The sequence below is a fragment of the Bos taurus genome, chromosome 26 (genome assembly GCF_002263795.3).
Source record: "Bos taurus isolate L1 Dominette 01449 registration number 42190680 breed Hereford chromosome 26, ARS-UCD2.0, whole genome shotgun sequence".
NCBI classification, from domain to species: domain Eukaryota; kingdom Metazoa; phylum Chordata; class Mammalia; order Artiodactyla; family Bovidae; genus Bos; species Bos taurus.
Genome location: NC_037353.1, coordinates 6,940,821 through 6,955,944, shown reverse-complemented (window position 1 = coordinate 6,955,944; position 15,124 = coordinate 6,940,821). Strand labels below are relative to the sequence as shown.

At 38.0% G+C, this 15,124-nt stretch overlaps 1 protein-coding gene across 3 annotated transcripts in view; it reads left to right on the top strand.

Annotated features, from left to right (window-relative positions):
• The window catches only part of PRKG1 (protein kinase cGMP-dependent 1), a 1,418,431-nt gene that overhangs the window by 1,357,784 nt on the left and 45,523 nt on the right, over positions 1-15,124 (top strand). For all 3 annotated transcript variants that reach the window (XM_005225353.4, XM_059881733.1, NM_174436.2), the window contains 1 exon segment: positions 5,092-5,188. In XM_005225353.4, the coding sequence (XP_005225410.2) occupies positions 5,092-5,188 (97 nt within the window).

Here is a 15,124-nt window from a genome sequence, read left to right as displayed (position 1 = left end):
TAGGATAGGGTGTGCTCTTGCATTATTTTTAAGTCTAGCATCGACATTGTCTCCTTGAATCTCATCTTACCTATTAAAAGTTATAGAGTAAAAAACTTAGTCATAGATGAGAGTTCATGTGTATTTACTGAAACATTTTATAGATTCCCCCAAGTCTGATAAAACTGAACAGGAAATAAAAATATACCCAAGAGGAGATAGCACAGGCAAGCAGTGGTGACTGATCTGCATGTGGGTTAAAATATACTAGGATTCCATTTGATTTTCCTTGGAGACACTTAAGAGTAGACTTCTGAAACAGATTTAAATTATAGATTTTGCTAGAGTAAATAGGGCCACACTAGCCTTTTGTTTCATTGTCTTGTAGTTACTGGCATTTGTATCCCATCTGGATGTCCCTTTGGATTCTTGGACCTTACTTTCAAAATGCACCTACTGTTGTTTGCTTTGTAAATTAACACTGAACCATTTCTGCTATTGCAGTATCAACATGAAGATAACATTTTAAGTTTCATACATTTTTATACCAGGTTGTACTTTGTTTTCGGTATTAAGAAGAGACGTTTGCTTCTTAATAATAGTGGTCAGTCATAAAGACTAGAACCTAATTCTGTTATCTTGAAATGATGACAGAGTTGATTCATTGACCTATGGCAACAGCAAGAAAAAAATTGTGAATAATAAAGGACATCTGAATTTTACTCTTGATTTGTGTAAGCTGGTGATATTGGAAGAGATGTGGTTTTGGATAGAGAAAGATAGGTTAAGATTATCCTAGTATTATTTTTGTTTCTAGATTTTGCGTATGTGTCTATGTCTCATCATCTTTACAGCTGCAGCTTTATTTACATTCTCATTGCTTTTATTTTTTTTAATTTTATTTTATTTTTAAACTTTACATAATTGTATTAGTTTTGCCAAATATCAAAATGAATCGGCCATCTCATTGCTTTTAGAACTTCCTTTGGTGTATAAGGAGAAATGAAGAGAGAAGGTGAAAATGTAGGCAACTTTGTTTCTTTCTAGCAGTTCTTACAAGTTCCATATGCCACTATTTAAAGAGTACCCTGTACAGATGAGTGCTTGTGGATTCTGATCATCAAAGAGCCAGGTGAATCATATTGTCAGGCATGTTTAAGAAATGCTGCTGCTGCTGCTAAGTCGCTTCAGTCATGTCCGAACCCATAGACGGCAGCCCATCAGGCTCCCCTGTCCGTGGCATTCTCCAGGCAAGAACACTGGAGTGGGTTGCCATTTCCTTCTCCAGTGTTTAAGAAATGATATATGATCTATTTCACCCCACACACTTATTCTCTTGTTGTGGTTATTTTCAGGTTGTTAACCTATTTTGAGGGTTTGTAAGCTCCTTGAAGTCACAGAGTATGTCAGTGTTTGCACTTTTAAGGAAGAGAATCCATTGCTCTCACCCTGTGTTTAAAAAGTTAATGAATATACTTGTATTCATTTGTTCATTCAATATGGTTGACGCTTGAACAATATGAGTGTGAACTGTGAGGATCCTCAGATCTGCAGATTTTTTTCAGCAGTAAATCCTACATGATGCACTTGGTTGAACTGGTGGCTGTGGAGCTGTAGATTCGGGAAAACTGTGACTACGGAAGGCCCACTGTTAACTATACATGAGTTTCTGATTGTTGGAGGGTCAGCACCCCTAACCTTTGCACTGTTCAAGGGTCAACTGTATATAATAGTATTATTTTAAAAAATATGTACCTCTAAGTTAAGGAACACTAGAAAATATACTTCATACTTCTTGCCAGATTTTAAGCAATCAAACATCAGGAATTGTATGCCCTCTTGTTCAGTTGCTCAGTTGTGCCTGACTCTTTACTACCCCCATAGACTGCAGCACACTAGGCTTCCCTGTCCTTCACTAGCTCCCAAATTTGCTCAAACTCATGTCCATTGAGTCAATGATGCCATCAACCATCTCATCCTCTGTTGTCCCATTCTCCTCCTGCCCTCAATCTTTCTGAGCATCAGGGTCTTTTCCAATGAGCTGGCTCTTTGCATCAGGTGGCCGAAGTATTAGAGCTTCAGCTTCAATCCTTCCAAGGAATATTCATGGTTGCCTTACTGTCCCTCTCATAAACACTTTTGCACAGATATATTTTAGATTTGAGTGAATCTGGGCCTAATTCCTTGGACCTGGTAGGCTGCAGTAGTAAGTAAGCTACGAACTCGTGCTCCACATTTATGTCCTTTAGACAAAAGATGTTTTATAGGGCAAGAGCCATTTACCTAGCCAACTTATTTTGTCTCCTTTGTCATTCAAAATCATCAACTGTAAGGGCTGTAAAACATAACTGAGGTATTAAAATTATTTTCAAATAATTTCTAAGTAACAAGAAAGAATGAAAATATCCCTTCACTTATGAGCTGGAGTGGTTAGACACCTAAAGAAGCTAAATCATCTCTAGTTTGGCTTTTTTACAAAGGTCTCTTCAGATGGTGATTTCCATGTTAAAAAACATAGCTATTTATTCAAAAAGGAAAGGTGTACAGAGTCTCCATGATGAAGAGACTTCCTAAAGAGTAACCTTAAAGAGAAAAAAAGACATGAAATACTAAGCAACATTTCCTGGCTTGGAAAAGAAAGCGCTCTGACAGTGTTTTTGTATTCTTTGTCTTCCCCAAAAATCATGACCTGAGGCCAGTGGGAACAGAATGGAGGATTAAGCACACAATTACCAAATTGCCCCTTCGAAAGGTATTTCACCAACCACTACAAAACAAATCACCCAATTAAAGGAAGTATTTTAAAAATTCACCTAGAAATAATAGCAAAGTAATTAGGAAACTTTTGCATCCTGTATATGTCTTTCTTTATCAATGTATTTTTTTAAAACCGTGTTAGCCATTACAAAGCTATTTTTCATTCCTATTGTTCTAGTACAACAGGGATAGGAGTCAAGACCAAGTGATAAGAGTCCACAGTACTCTTGCCATGAATGCATCACACTCCAGACTCATTGGAAAATTACTGATTTTCTTGGATCAATTTAATCCAACCCAGAATTATCTGGCTTCTGGAACCTCCTGAGACTTTCAGAGGGGTTAGCACTATTGTTCTCAACCCTTAACTGTTCATCAGAATCACCCAGAGAGTCAGCCAGGGAGCTGTAAAAGTGTATAGATAATATGATACTTCTTCCAGACATTGCTGATTTACTAGCCCTGTGGTGGGACCCCTATTAAGTGGTTTCTAAAAGATGCTCAGGAAGTTCTGATGTGCAGCAAATGGCTGAAGATGACTTGTTTGGATATTTCCAGACCAATTTTCCAAAGCTCAAATATAAGGATGTGGGTCGGTGGGTGGGTGGGGGACATTGCAAGAGCTTAAGTAATAACACCATATTGTAAATATATAAAATGGTGTCAGAGTAGTCTGAAACAGTTTACTCCCTTAGTATCTGAAATTTCTAAATCCAGCAAGCACATGGAATATTATTCAAAAAAAAGTCATTAAGAATTTGACTGCCAGGAAATGCTTGAACACATACAAACACTGTCATTGGGTCTGATCCCAACAGATGTCCCTTTTAGACACCTGTTGGAGTGAACTGTGCCACTGACCCTTTAAATGGGATGGAGCTTTAATTTTCCAAAAGCAGGGACCCAGTTGGAATGCTAGAAATGCACATTTGTTGCTTATGTTCCATTCTAGTAAACCATCTCCTGAAGAATTATGTTGATCTCTTGATTGTGTAGTTAATGAGATAAGTCTACAAGTAGCATTCAGATTGACTAGCAGTCTTATTTATAGAGGTGTACTGGAAGGAGTTGATTTCCCATAATCAGCTAAAAGGAGAAGCAATGTTATTTTTACCTTCTCAAGAGTCTTTCAAGAATTGATGTGTGAAAAAGGAGAACTGTCCTCCTAAACTAGAAACTGTTGAAAGCTCACCTAGAAAGCTATTTCGCATTTCTCCCAAGTGGGGAGTCTGAATGTGTGTTTGATCATAATGGAATAGCTAACATGTTAGCACAGCTTAACACCAAACATGCCTGTGGATGATTCTTTCCAAAACCCGACATAAACAAGCTGTCTTAGTATCATTATTTCAGGCACGTTCATCATGTCTATCTATAGCATACTACTGAATCAGGTACTGCCTGGTTGAAGGTCATGGATTACACATAGCTATTCAAATACTTTATTTTTGAGACAGCTGAATTACTCCCTGACCTGACTTTAGTGAGTGGGAGGATCATCTTTATGCCTTCCTGCCCTTTCTAAAAATAGTAGAGCCTTTTAACAAGGAGATATTTTAAGCAGCTCATATTCACTTGTCTCATCAGGAGACACTTATTTTGGCCACTTGCATGTGTCCAATTTGCCTGTCTGAAGAGTTAGACTTTTGAAGGCTAGTCTGTGCTCCTCCACACCACTCATATAAGAAACTGGCAAGCCTAAAGACACTGGGATTACTAGCTGAGAGTCAGTGGGTAATCACAAACGAAGGGAAGACACTTTTTAGGAATGTGAATATGCTTCTGAAACCATCCATTTCAGATATTTCCACATCAGTCCTCAGCTGTTTGGATCTGTTTTCATAAAACCTGGCTGTGACTGCACTCCAGAGACCTCAATGATCTTGCCGCTTTTAATAATTATTAATAGGAGCCACTGCCAGCCTGTGGATAAGGGAACCTAATGAGAAACTGCCATCCAAAAACTGAACTGCAAAAACAAAGCCAAGCAAAACCAAACAATCCAAAACAAAACCAAAAGAGAACAACACAAACAATCTGTGCTCATAAGAAGACGCGTAGAAAAGCACCGAGATGTAACTGATTTGATAACTGGATTTATCAGTCACATGACTGGCATGCAGTGGGTACTTTGTATTTTTCTACTTTGAAAATACAAGCTCAAATCTAGGTTATTCTGCACAACTGGGACCAAAAAAAAAAATTATGAGTATGAGAAAACGCAGACTCTAAAAGCAAGATGGAATTTAAGCAGGTAAACCCTGTCTCACAGTCATGTCATTCCGGTACAGTTGTACGTGGTACTCGTGTTTGCACCTCTAAGAAATTTCCATTTTTTCGCATCAAAAACTCCAGATATGAAGCTGAAGCTGCTTTCTTCGCCAACCTGAAGCTGTCTGATTTCAACATCATTGACACCCTTGGAGTTGGAGGTTTCGGACGAGTAGAACTGGTAGGTAATCATTCTTTAAATGCTTTTGAAAGTCCTGTCTTCTTTTTTAATTTTTTTCTTCCAAAGATTTTTTCTTCTCTATCTAATCATTCATTACTCTTGTTCCTAAATCCGTACCAATACTTTCATATCAGCATATCAGAGTTTTCAACAAAGTGAACTATATCATGTAATCATTAAACAAAAAATAAACATCAATTTACTTTTCAGAAAACCTCTTCATAATAAATGAAAGGTAAACACATTTACTTAATGAGGAGTCATAAGGCACTTTTTACCCAGCTGAGTTTCTATGATCTTTATTTACTTACTAAGTTCTGAGCAGTGCTCACTAACTTAATTATGCACTCTATAATCATAATAACTAAAATATAAATTTATGTATATATAAATGGAGATGAGGTATATTTACATGTCGTATATACTTATGCATATAACATATAATTATTCTCACCACTGCTTTAAAAATTAAGTAAATGGTGTAGTTATTCTGTGATTCTGTAGTTATAAGTACCTACTGAGATTACAGTACATATATATATAACTGTATTAAATAATATGGTTTGAATATTTTATATATTTCACACATATTTCTATTTCATGTACACACACACAGAGCTAAGTGTTAAGATTAAGAAGACAGTTTGATACAAGTTTATACATTAAACACATTGTATCAGTGTGGGGTAAACCAGATGAAAGCATGTTCTATTGTGTCTGTTTAAAATATAAATTTAAAAACAAAAACTAGGAAAAAATGTATTCTAGTTGCTGCATTCCAGACTGTGTAGATAAAACCATATTTGAGAATTCGATTAGTGGCCACTCTTCTGAACGTGGAGGATCCCTGATATTAGACACCAGTACAGTATGTTAGGAACTCCCTGAGACTGTGCGCAGTTCAGTAAATAGTTACTGTTGCCGTCAGGTGACAGGAGAAATCCCCTTCCATAAAAGTAGCTTGAAATCCCCTTCCAAAAATCCTGATGGCAACAGTAACTATTTTTATGTTTGTCCATTTGTGCTACAGTAGGGGTTTTTGAGTTGGATAGCACAACTATGCTATTTACTTCAGTATTAGACAAGAAGTGTTTAGAGCCATAGCGTATTGCATTGAACTTGCATTATGCTTCCCTTAACACTGGCTGGAGGTACTACGGTAGGTAATACTGCTTCTGACTCCACTCCTGACTTCATACTGTGCCTCTGGGGATCAAATATTTTCAGTTATAGGAGTGAAAATCAAATAAGGGCCTAGGAAAAAAACCTCCTTCTTTTCTGAACCCTGCTAAACTAATGCAATCTTAGATTTATTTTTCAAAAATATTGATTTTGTGATAAAATATAACTTCATATAGCTGGTAAAGACTTGATGACAGTGTTACACATGAACATCTTAGCACTGGGGAGTGTTGGCACGTAGAAAGGGCGCAGAGCATAGCACTCCTAACCATGACGTGTTTATTGTCTGGTGTGTTTGTTTATATTGCTCTTTGTGTCTAAAAACCCCTCTCTCTATGAAATAGCATAAAGGACAGAATCTCCTTGATATTAATTTTATGGCTGTTATAGTTTCTTCAGTATCATTTTTAAAGACTTTGTACAACAAAAGAGCTGTTTTAGTTGACCATAAAAATATCAACATTATAACTGTGGTCTCCTAAGAGGTCTGATAACTTCAGACTGGGAGCCTTTGCGTTAGCAGTGAGATCTTTTATGAAATACAAGAATTTACTTAGGATTTTTGAAATATTAGAAATCACTTAAAGACACTGAAACCCCTTCAAGCTGCATAATCAAATGCCAAGCTGATAGTGGAAAACTTCTAGAAAATTCCCTCAAAAATGTGAGAAGGCACAAACAACCACCCAATTAAGGAAGATTTGAAGTGGACAGTTGGTAAAGAACCCACCTACCAATGCAGGAGACTCAAGAGACACAAGTTCAATCCCTGGGTCAGGAAGATCCCCCAAAGGAGGAAATGGCAACCCGCTCCAGTAATTTTGCCTGGAAAATCCCATGGACAGAGGAACCTGGCGGGCTACAGTCCATGGGGTAGCAAAGAGTCAGACAGGACTGAATGCACGTGCACATCCACGCAAAGTGGGCATATTAAAGGTAATGCAGTTTAAAAAGACAGAATTCACATGTGTTTGTATGCAAGTGCATGGTTGAGTACATACATATTTATTATAATCTTCGTCCCAGGAGGGAAATCGGAAGTAGTTCACCCCAACTTTCTTCTCATGGATATTATATTTCACACTTATACACAAATGTTTGTAGACTAATGGAAATCATATAGGTTATAACTAGGTATAAGGTGTAACTAGTACATCCCAGGAAGAAGGGTATGTCCTTAACCTCTGAAGTGACGTCATCTTGTGTGATCTTGCACTTCCCAGAACAAGTGGGATAATCCAAATCTCCAAGTTATCTTCACTGTTCAGTGTAGACTGGCCATTTCAGTGATCACTATTACCCTAGAATCAACTACCCCAGTTCTTGCCACTTACTAACTATCCTACAATGTTAATTACTGGGTACAAAAAATATTCTTCTCTGTGATGATTCATTTTTACATGTATCTGGTGATTCCAAAATTAGGAGCTTGGCTTCAACCCTTTGACTGCAATTACACATACTGTTGTCCTAGCTGATAGGGAATCATGGTGAGGACACTGGTGACCACCCAGGAGACTGTAATGTCCCATTAGAGTAGGACTCACACCCTTCATAGGTAGGCGGCAGGTCTAGATAGAGCCAGTTCTGTTGTGATTACAGAATTTTAACCTTCACTCCTCTCTGCAAATGGTGCATGTGAGATATTCCTGTTGATTTTATAGAGTGCTATTTTGATGCAGTATATCCTCCACATGAACTCATTTTACATATGTATACAGAGTAATGCACGTGTTACTGAACCACGAATGACACGGATTCTTGGGCTCTGGAGGAGAAGAATTCAATCAGAGGCCAGAGACTAGGCTTGATCACTCAGAGCTTGTATGTAATAAAGTTTTATTAAAGTATAAAAGGGATAGAGAAAACTTCTGACATAGACATCAGAAGGGGGCAGAAAGAGTGCCCCCTTACTAGTGTTAGCAATGGAGTTATATACTTTTTAACTACTTATTACAGTGAATCAAAAGAATGTCTGGAGGTTCTAAAGACCTCACTAGACCCACTCCCATAATTTACATTTTAAGATAACAGGATTAGCCAGAAGGTTTTTTTCCAGAGACTGTCCTCAAGCAGGATACATTATTGTTATATAAGCCTAAAGAATGTAGAGAGAAAAAAAGTTTGTCCTTTCCTCCTCCTTGAGAATCCAGACCCTTCTCTCCTTGGGGACACCCGGACTTCTTATCAAGCTGCCTAGGAACTGACTCTCTCAATACCAAGTACATAATATTTATATCTTGAACCTACCAACCCTTACTTCAGTAGTAATGTTGATCAGGTAAGTGACATTATAAAAATTACCACAATGGAGAAGGCAATGGCAACCCACTCCAGTGTTCTTGCCTGGAGAATCCCAGGGATGGGAGCCTGGTGGGCTGCCGTCTGTGGGGTCGCACAGAGTCGGACACAACTGACATGACTTAGCAGCAGTATTTTTAAAAATGTTCCCATATATAGATTATAAGATTATAAACTCCTGAATTGGGTATGTAGAACTAAGAAATTTGTATTTATGAACCCTATTTCCTATTAGAAGTTAGAAGTGTAGTTTTATTATCATTTGATATACAGATCATGTTCATGTCATTTTGCTTAATATAATACCCTTCAAACACTTCTTAGCATTTCTTAATTTTATCACTTATGTCAATTTAGATGAACTTAGATGCAGGGGTATTTTTCAGACAGATGAATTACTGAAATGGTCTACTGCCAAATTTTAGAGATGAGAACATAATTTAGGAAAATAATAGAAACTTAAATATTTCTTCAGTGATGAGACAAGAAGCTTGAAGTAAAGGCTGTATATGAATGGGAGTTCTGTTCTTAAGTTATTCAGTCTCTTTCATAAATACTTTTATTTATTTATTTATTTATTTTTATTTCATAAATACTTTTAGCATAACTGATTTCAAGTACTCTCAGACACGTCTTATTCACACCCATTACCTTTGGGAAGTCATTTATACTGCTTTCCTTTCTGTGACCTGGTATATGCTTTATTTTCTGTACGTATTTTATTTTGAAGAATTGCTTTCTTACTTATTTAGGGCTACCTGCTTACAGAATATTTTCCAGAAGATCACATTCCATTTATAATAGCACCTTCAGTGAAATAACTTCTTTTTTTAATGTATGATATAATCGTTAAAGCTATAAGCACTGCTGTAAGACATCTATATAATCCTCTTAATTTACAAGACATAAGTGTAAAATAAGGAGATTGATTTTTACAAATCACAAGTGAAAATTAATCTCATTCCTTTATGGTCACATTTCGAATTTACTCTCATTTGCTCTTGTCAGAGAGGCACTTGCTTTTCAAAGTAGATTGTGTGTGTGAAAGTCGCCCAGTTGTGTCCAACTTTGCGACCCCACGGACTATAGCCTGCCAGGCTCCTCTGTCCATGGAATTCTCCAGGCCAAAATACTGGAGTAGGTAGCTGTTCCCTTCTCCAGGGGATCTTCCCAACCCACTGATCAAACCCAGGTCTCCTGTATTGTAGGAGAATTATTTACTGTCTGAGCCACCAGGGAAGCCCCTCAGAGTAGACTGATACAAGTCAAATTTACTAATCTAGCAGTGATATGTGGTGGTTGCTTTAAATGTTAAATATTTAATCTATTTATTCAGCAATTCAAACCTATTCCAGAACACCATACTTGGATAAAATATAGGAACAGTGATATGGAAAACATGATCTCTGTCTTCTTGGATTATATTCTTTCTACATCATTTATTTTATATTTATGTAGCCAGCTCTCTGCTGAGACATACAAAGTTTAATAGAAAATAGCCACTGCCTCTAGGGACTCACAGTCTTCTGGGACAGGCAATCATGCCAAGTAATAAGTAAACCCATAGAGTATGAGCAACATGTGCTCAGCACATGGAAAAAAGAGCAAGACTTCCTGAATGTCTTAGAATTTCTAAGACAGACGATCAACAACATTAAGATACTGACATAAATAACCTAAAACGTTTTGGTATACTTCTCATAAAATGATCTATTGCAAGACAGTTTATTAATAAACTGATAGTATGTTTATTGATAAATTGATATTACTTTCTTACTAAAATAGTAAAGCTTTTTATTTGAACCCAGCTTTATAATTTTCAAGTTGCTCTCATATCCTGTGTATAATTTTGCCTTTATACTACTCTGGGAGGTATAATCCACATTTCACAGGAAAGAAGTCAGGAGTAATGTGTATAAGTGACCTAAGATCACAGGGCACTGAAAGAGCTGTTGTTATTGCCCAGAACTACTGACTTTTAAACTAGAATTTCTTTTGTAATCATTCTGACTTCTAAAAATATTTAGATTCTGTCACGCCAGTAACAGCCACCATTATAAAATCAGACAAGTGTCACACTTCATTATCATATGTATACCTTTGTTTTCTTTTTTTAAAAAAGTCTGTTAGAATTCAAGAACCTGTATTTATGATGATCCACTATTCACCTCTTCCTCTGTCAAACCTTCAGAGAGTCTCTTTTCTCTTTTGTGGCTCCTAGTTTAGTGTTAAAATATCTATGGAGGGAAAAATAGACATGAGACAGTATGACATGGCAGCTAAAAGCTAGAATCTGGAGTCAGTCTTTCTGGATTCAGATCTTGCCAACTGTGTGTGATTAGTCATTTACTTAAACCTCTTGAGCCTCAGAGGTTTTTTTTATTGAGAATAATAAAAGGGTATGTGCCTAACAGATTGCAAAGATTGAATGAGTTAAACTCCATAAAATACTGCCTTCCCCATAATAGGTTAGTACATTTTGGCAGTGTTATTATTATTATTAAAATATGCTAATAATAACTACCCATTGATCATTTTCAGCTTTGCCTGTAGAAAAGGGAAGGGATGAAATAATTTTCCTCTTTTCTACCATTGTCAGGCCAAGTCCTGAGAATACACGCATTTCCCCAATATAAGAAAGAGCCTGAGGTCTTCAAATGATCTACTATGAGAGCTTGTATTGAATTCCCCCAAACCACTAAGCTCCTTACTTTCTGATCTGTCATGAGTGCAGATGGGAAACAATTTTCAGTCATCCTCACATTAACCTTTGTGAACCTGAAGTAGTCTGCTCTAACGTATCCATTTCTCTTCTAAATTGTAAAGCCTCACCCCTTAACCTCTGGATAGGAAATCATTTTTGGTGCAAACTCCTAAATCATATCCACTTTCTCCGTAACTTTCTTAAACCACGGCACCCTGGTTGGGCACAACAAGGGTCTGGCTCTTGCCAAGTGGAGGGCAAAGGTCACCTCGCATTTCACCTGTGCCGCAGTTCCATGACGGGATTGCCCAGGATGGGGCAGTGTAGTAGCAAGTTGTGAGAACTCTGCCTACACTCACAACCACAGTAGTGTAACAGGGTCTATGTGCTGTACACGTGTGTATCCATACACTCTCAGCATTTGTCCCAGCTGCTCAGTCACTCTGTGTCACATGAAAGTGACGTGGAAGACTATGTACACCAACTTAAAAAAAATAGGGACTAAGAGATGATTAAAGAAAGAAATGAGGTGAAGCACCTATTGCTCAGTCAGCAGAGTTTTGTTTCATTGTTATGAAAGGGGAAAGCTTAACTCCACAGGGAAACCCCACAGAAGATGAAAACTTTTCAAGAGCTTCTTGCTGCCAAGCCACACGCATGACAGTGAAATGGAATAGCTGTGGGATCACTGGGCGACGCTGGCATTTGTGGCCACAGCAGTTTATGCTGCAGACGATGCCTGGGGAAAACCCTGCCATCCTACGGCCTTGTGTCCTCAGTAACCAGTGAATCAGGACTCTATGCCGGGTGAAAACTCAAAATGGCCTCATTTTAATACAGCCTTTTCTCTAGACATACCTTTCTAGTCAATACAGTGTTGGTCTCTGAGTCATGTCCGACTCTTTGCAACCCTGTGGGCTGTAGCACACCAGGCCCCTCTGTCCACTGGATTTTCCAGGCAGGAATACTGCAGTGGGTTGCCATATCCTACTAGGATTATTATTAAACGTGTCATCCTCATTTATTCTTCAAAAGAATGAAAATTGACACAAATTATTAGTTGTGATAAATAGTATTGATTTCTGAGAAAACAGGTTATTCATAGAGCCAAAGAAAATCCAATCTGATAAATGCTAACTGAACGTAACAGGTGCAGTCACAGTACAGGCATTCCTGAGAGGGGCTGCGGGTTCAATTCCAGACTACTGCAATAAAGGGAGTATCACAATAAAGCAAGTCCCAGGAATTTTTTGGCCTGCATATAAAAGTTATGTATATACGATTGTTGTTTAGTCACTAACTTGTGTGTGACTCTTTTGCAACCCCATGACTGTAGCCCCCAGGCTCTTCTGTCAGTGGGACTTTCCAGGCAAGAACACGGCAGTGGGTTGCCGTTTCTTTCTTCAGGGATCTTCCTGACCCAGGGACTGAACCCACATTTCTTGCTTAGCAGGCAGATGCTCTACCACTGAGCCACTAGGGAAGCCATGTATATACCATGCCGTAGTCTATAAAGTATGAAAAAGCATTATATCTGAAAAACAATGTACCTCCCTTAATTAAAACATATTTTATTGCTAAAAAATGCTATCATCTGAATCTTCAGTGAGTCATAGTAGTAACATCAAAGATTACTGACCACAGATTATAATAGCAAATACTAATGAAAAAATTTCCAATATTGTGAGAATCACCGAAGTGTGACCCAGGGACACAAATGTGGGCAAATGCTGTTAGAAAAATGACAAACTTGAATTTGACACAGAAACAATTTACATGGCATTTAATTGTATTGACAACTGTTTACATACTGTGCTGTATTTACACCTACTTATATAGCATTTTCATTGTATTGGATATCATAAGCACAGAAGAGATGATTTAAAGTACACCAAGACCAAGTGAAGTCGCTCAGTCGTGTCTGACTCTTTGCGACCCCATGGACTATAACCTACCACTCTCCTCCATCCATGGGATTTTCCAGGCAAGAGTACTGGAGTGGGTTGCCATTTCCTTCTCCAGAGGATCTTCCTGACCCAGGGATCAAACCCAGGTCTTCTGCATTGTAGGCAGACACTTTACCGTCTCAGCCACAAGGGAAATCCTTAAAGTATACAGGGGGGTTAATTTAGGTTATATGCAAATATTATGCCATTTTATATCTGGGACTTGAGGATTTGAGGATTTTGGTATCCACAGGGGATCCTGGAGCCAATCCCTCCAGAATATTAAGGGACAACTACTAATGTAGACAAAGGAGCCTGGCAAGACACAGTCCTTAGAGTCACAGAGTCAGACGTGACTAAAGCAACGGAGCACACATCATAAATCTAGAAGGCAGTGGACGCGTCTTTCCAAGGCTTGAGATAAATTTTGGATGAACTCTTTTATCACCAATTAATCCACTCACTCACCTTTTTTGTTTTCTATGACATAAATTTGATTTTTTAATACAGTGAATTTATGGTCACATCACATGCAGCAAAAGTTTATCCAGTAAAAATTTCCTAAACATTTTTTGTGGGATGTAGAAATATGAGGTGTGATTCCTACCCTCAAAGAACTTCTTGCCTTATCCTGAGTAAGAAGATCCATACATATGAAAAACAGCCAATGGAATCTTTTAGAACTGTATTAAATTCTAAATCATGCAGAAGGGTTCTCAGCATTTCAAGAAGAGAGAATTTGGAGCTGATGGTGTAGTGAGGTCCTAAGAAGACACAGAACTCAAGCTGGAGCTGACAGAATAGGTTGGGAGTTAAATAGATGAGAAAAGGCTGTTTGGGGGAAAGGCCATTCCAGGAAAAGTTTACAGCACAGAAGGCCATGTGTTTTCACAGGACGCCAAAGCAAGTGGCCTGATGAGGGGTTGTGTGAGCTAGCAGGGAGAAATACTAGATGACCAATTGACAGGGTATAACTGTATTATATTCTTAAAGCAGATGTACTTTTAGGCATCGGGCATTTTTGGCCATTAGGTCAAGCGAGGAACGCAAATAAACACAGACTCAACCCTGAACTTCCACCCATGAAATAAAAGAATACACTATAAGGTGACTAGACAGGCTATTTTTAGGTGGCAGTGCTCCCAGAAATAAACATCATAATTTCACTTCTGAATAAGGTAGTTTACTTTGTGCCAAGATGTATTCCATATCCCTGAAAATTTTATATAAACACTTTCAGTGACAGATCCTTTCCATGAAAGGGAAAAACATCTTCTATTTGTTAATAGTGTTGAAAATAGCCGTGTCCTCTTAAATCAAATGAAATGATTGGTCTTGCCTTCTGGAAATAAACTGAAGAAAGATGATTCTGAATATTTCAGTGTATCTAATCAACTGTATACATTTATAGTTCATGGCTAAGTCATACTCTCTCCTTGCATTAACGTCCCTAGTTGCCACTGATGTGTGTCATATATTAGGCTAAACACTGAGCTAAGTTATCAGGAGATTTTGTGGGTCAGATGAGTGAGTGAGTGAAAGTCACTCAGTCGTGTCCAGCTCTTTGCAATCCCATGGACTATGCAGTCCATGGAACTCTCCAGGCCAGAATACTGGAGTGGGTAGCCTTTCCCTTCTCCAGGGGATCTCCCCAACCCACGGATCGAACCCACGTCTCAGAAAGGGTGGAATTCGAGTATACCATATATTAGGATATTAAGATCTGATTATAAGCCATTTGATTAAAAGTCTTCCAGTATGTAACCATTTCTTAAAAAATTACAAGGTTTATTTGTCTAACAT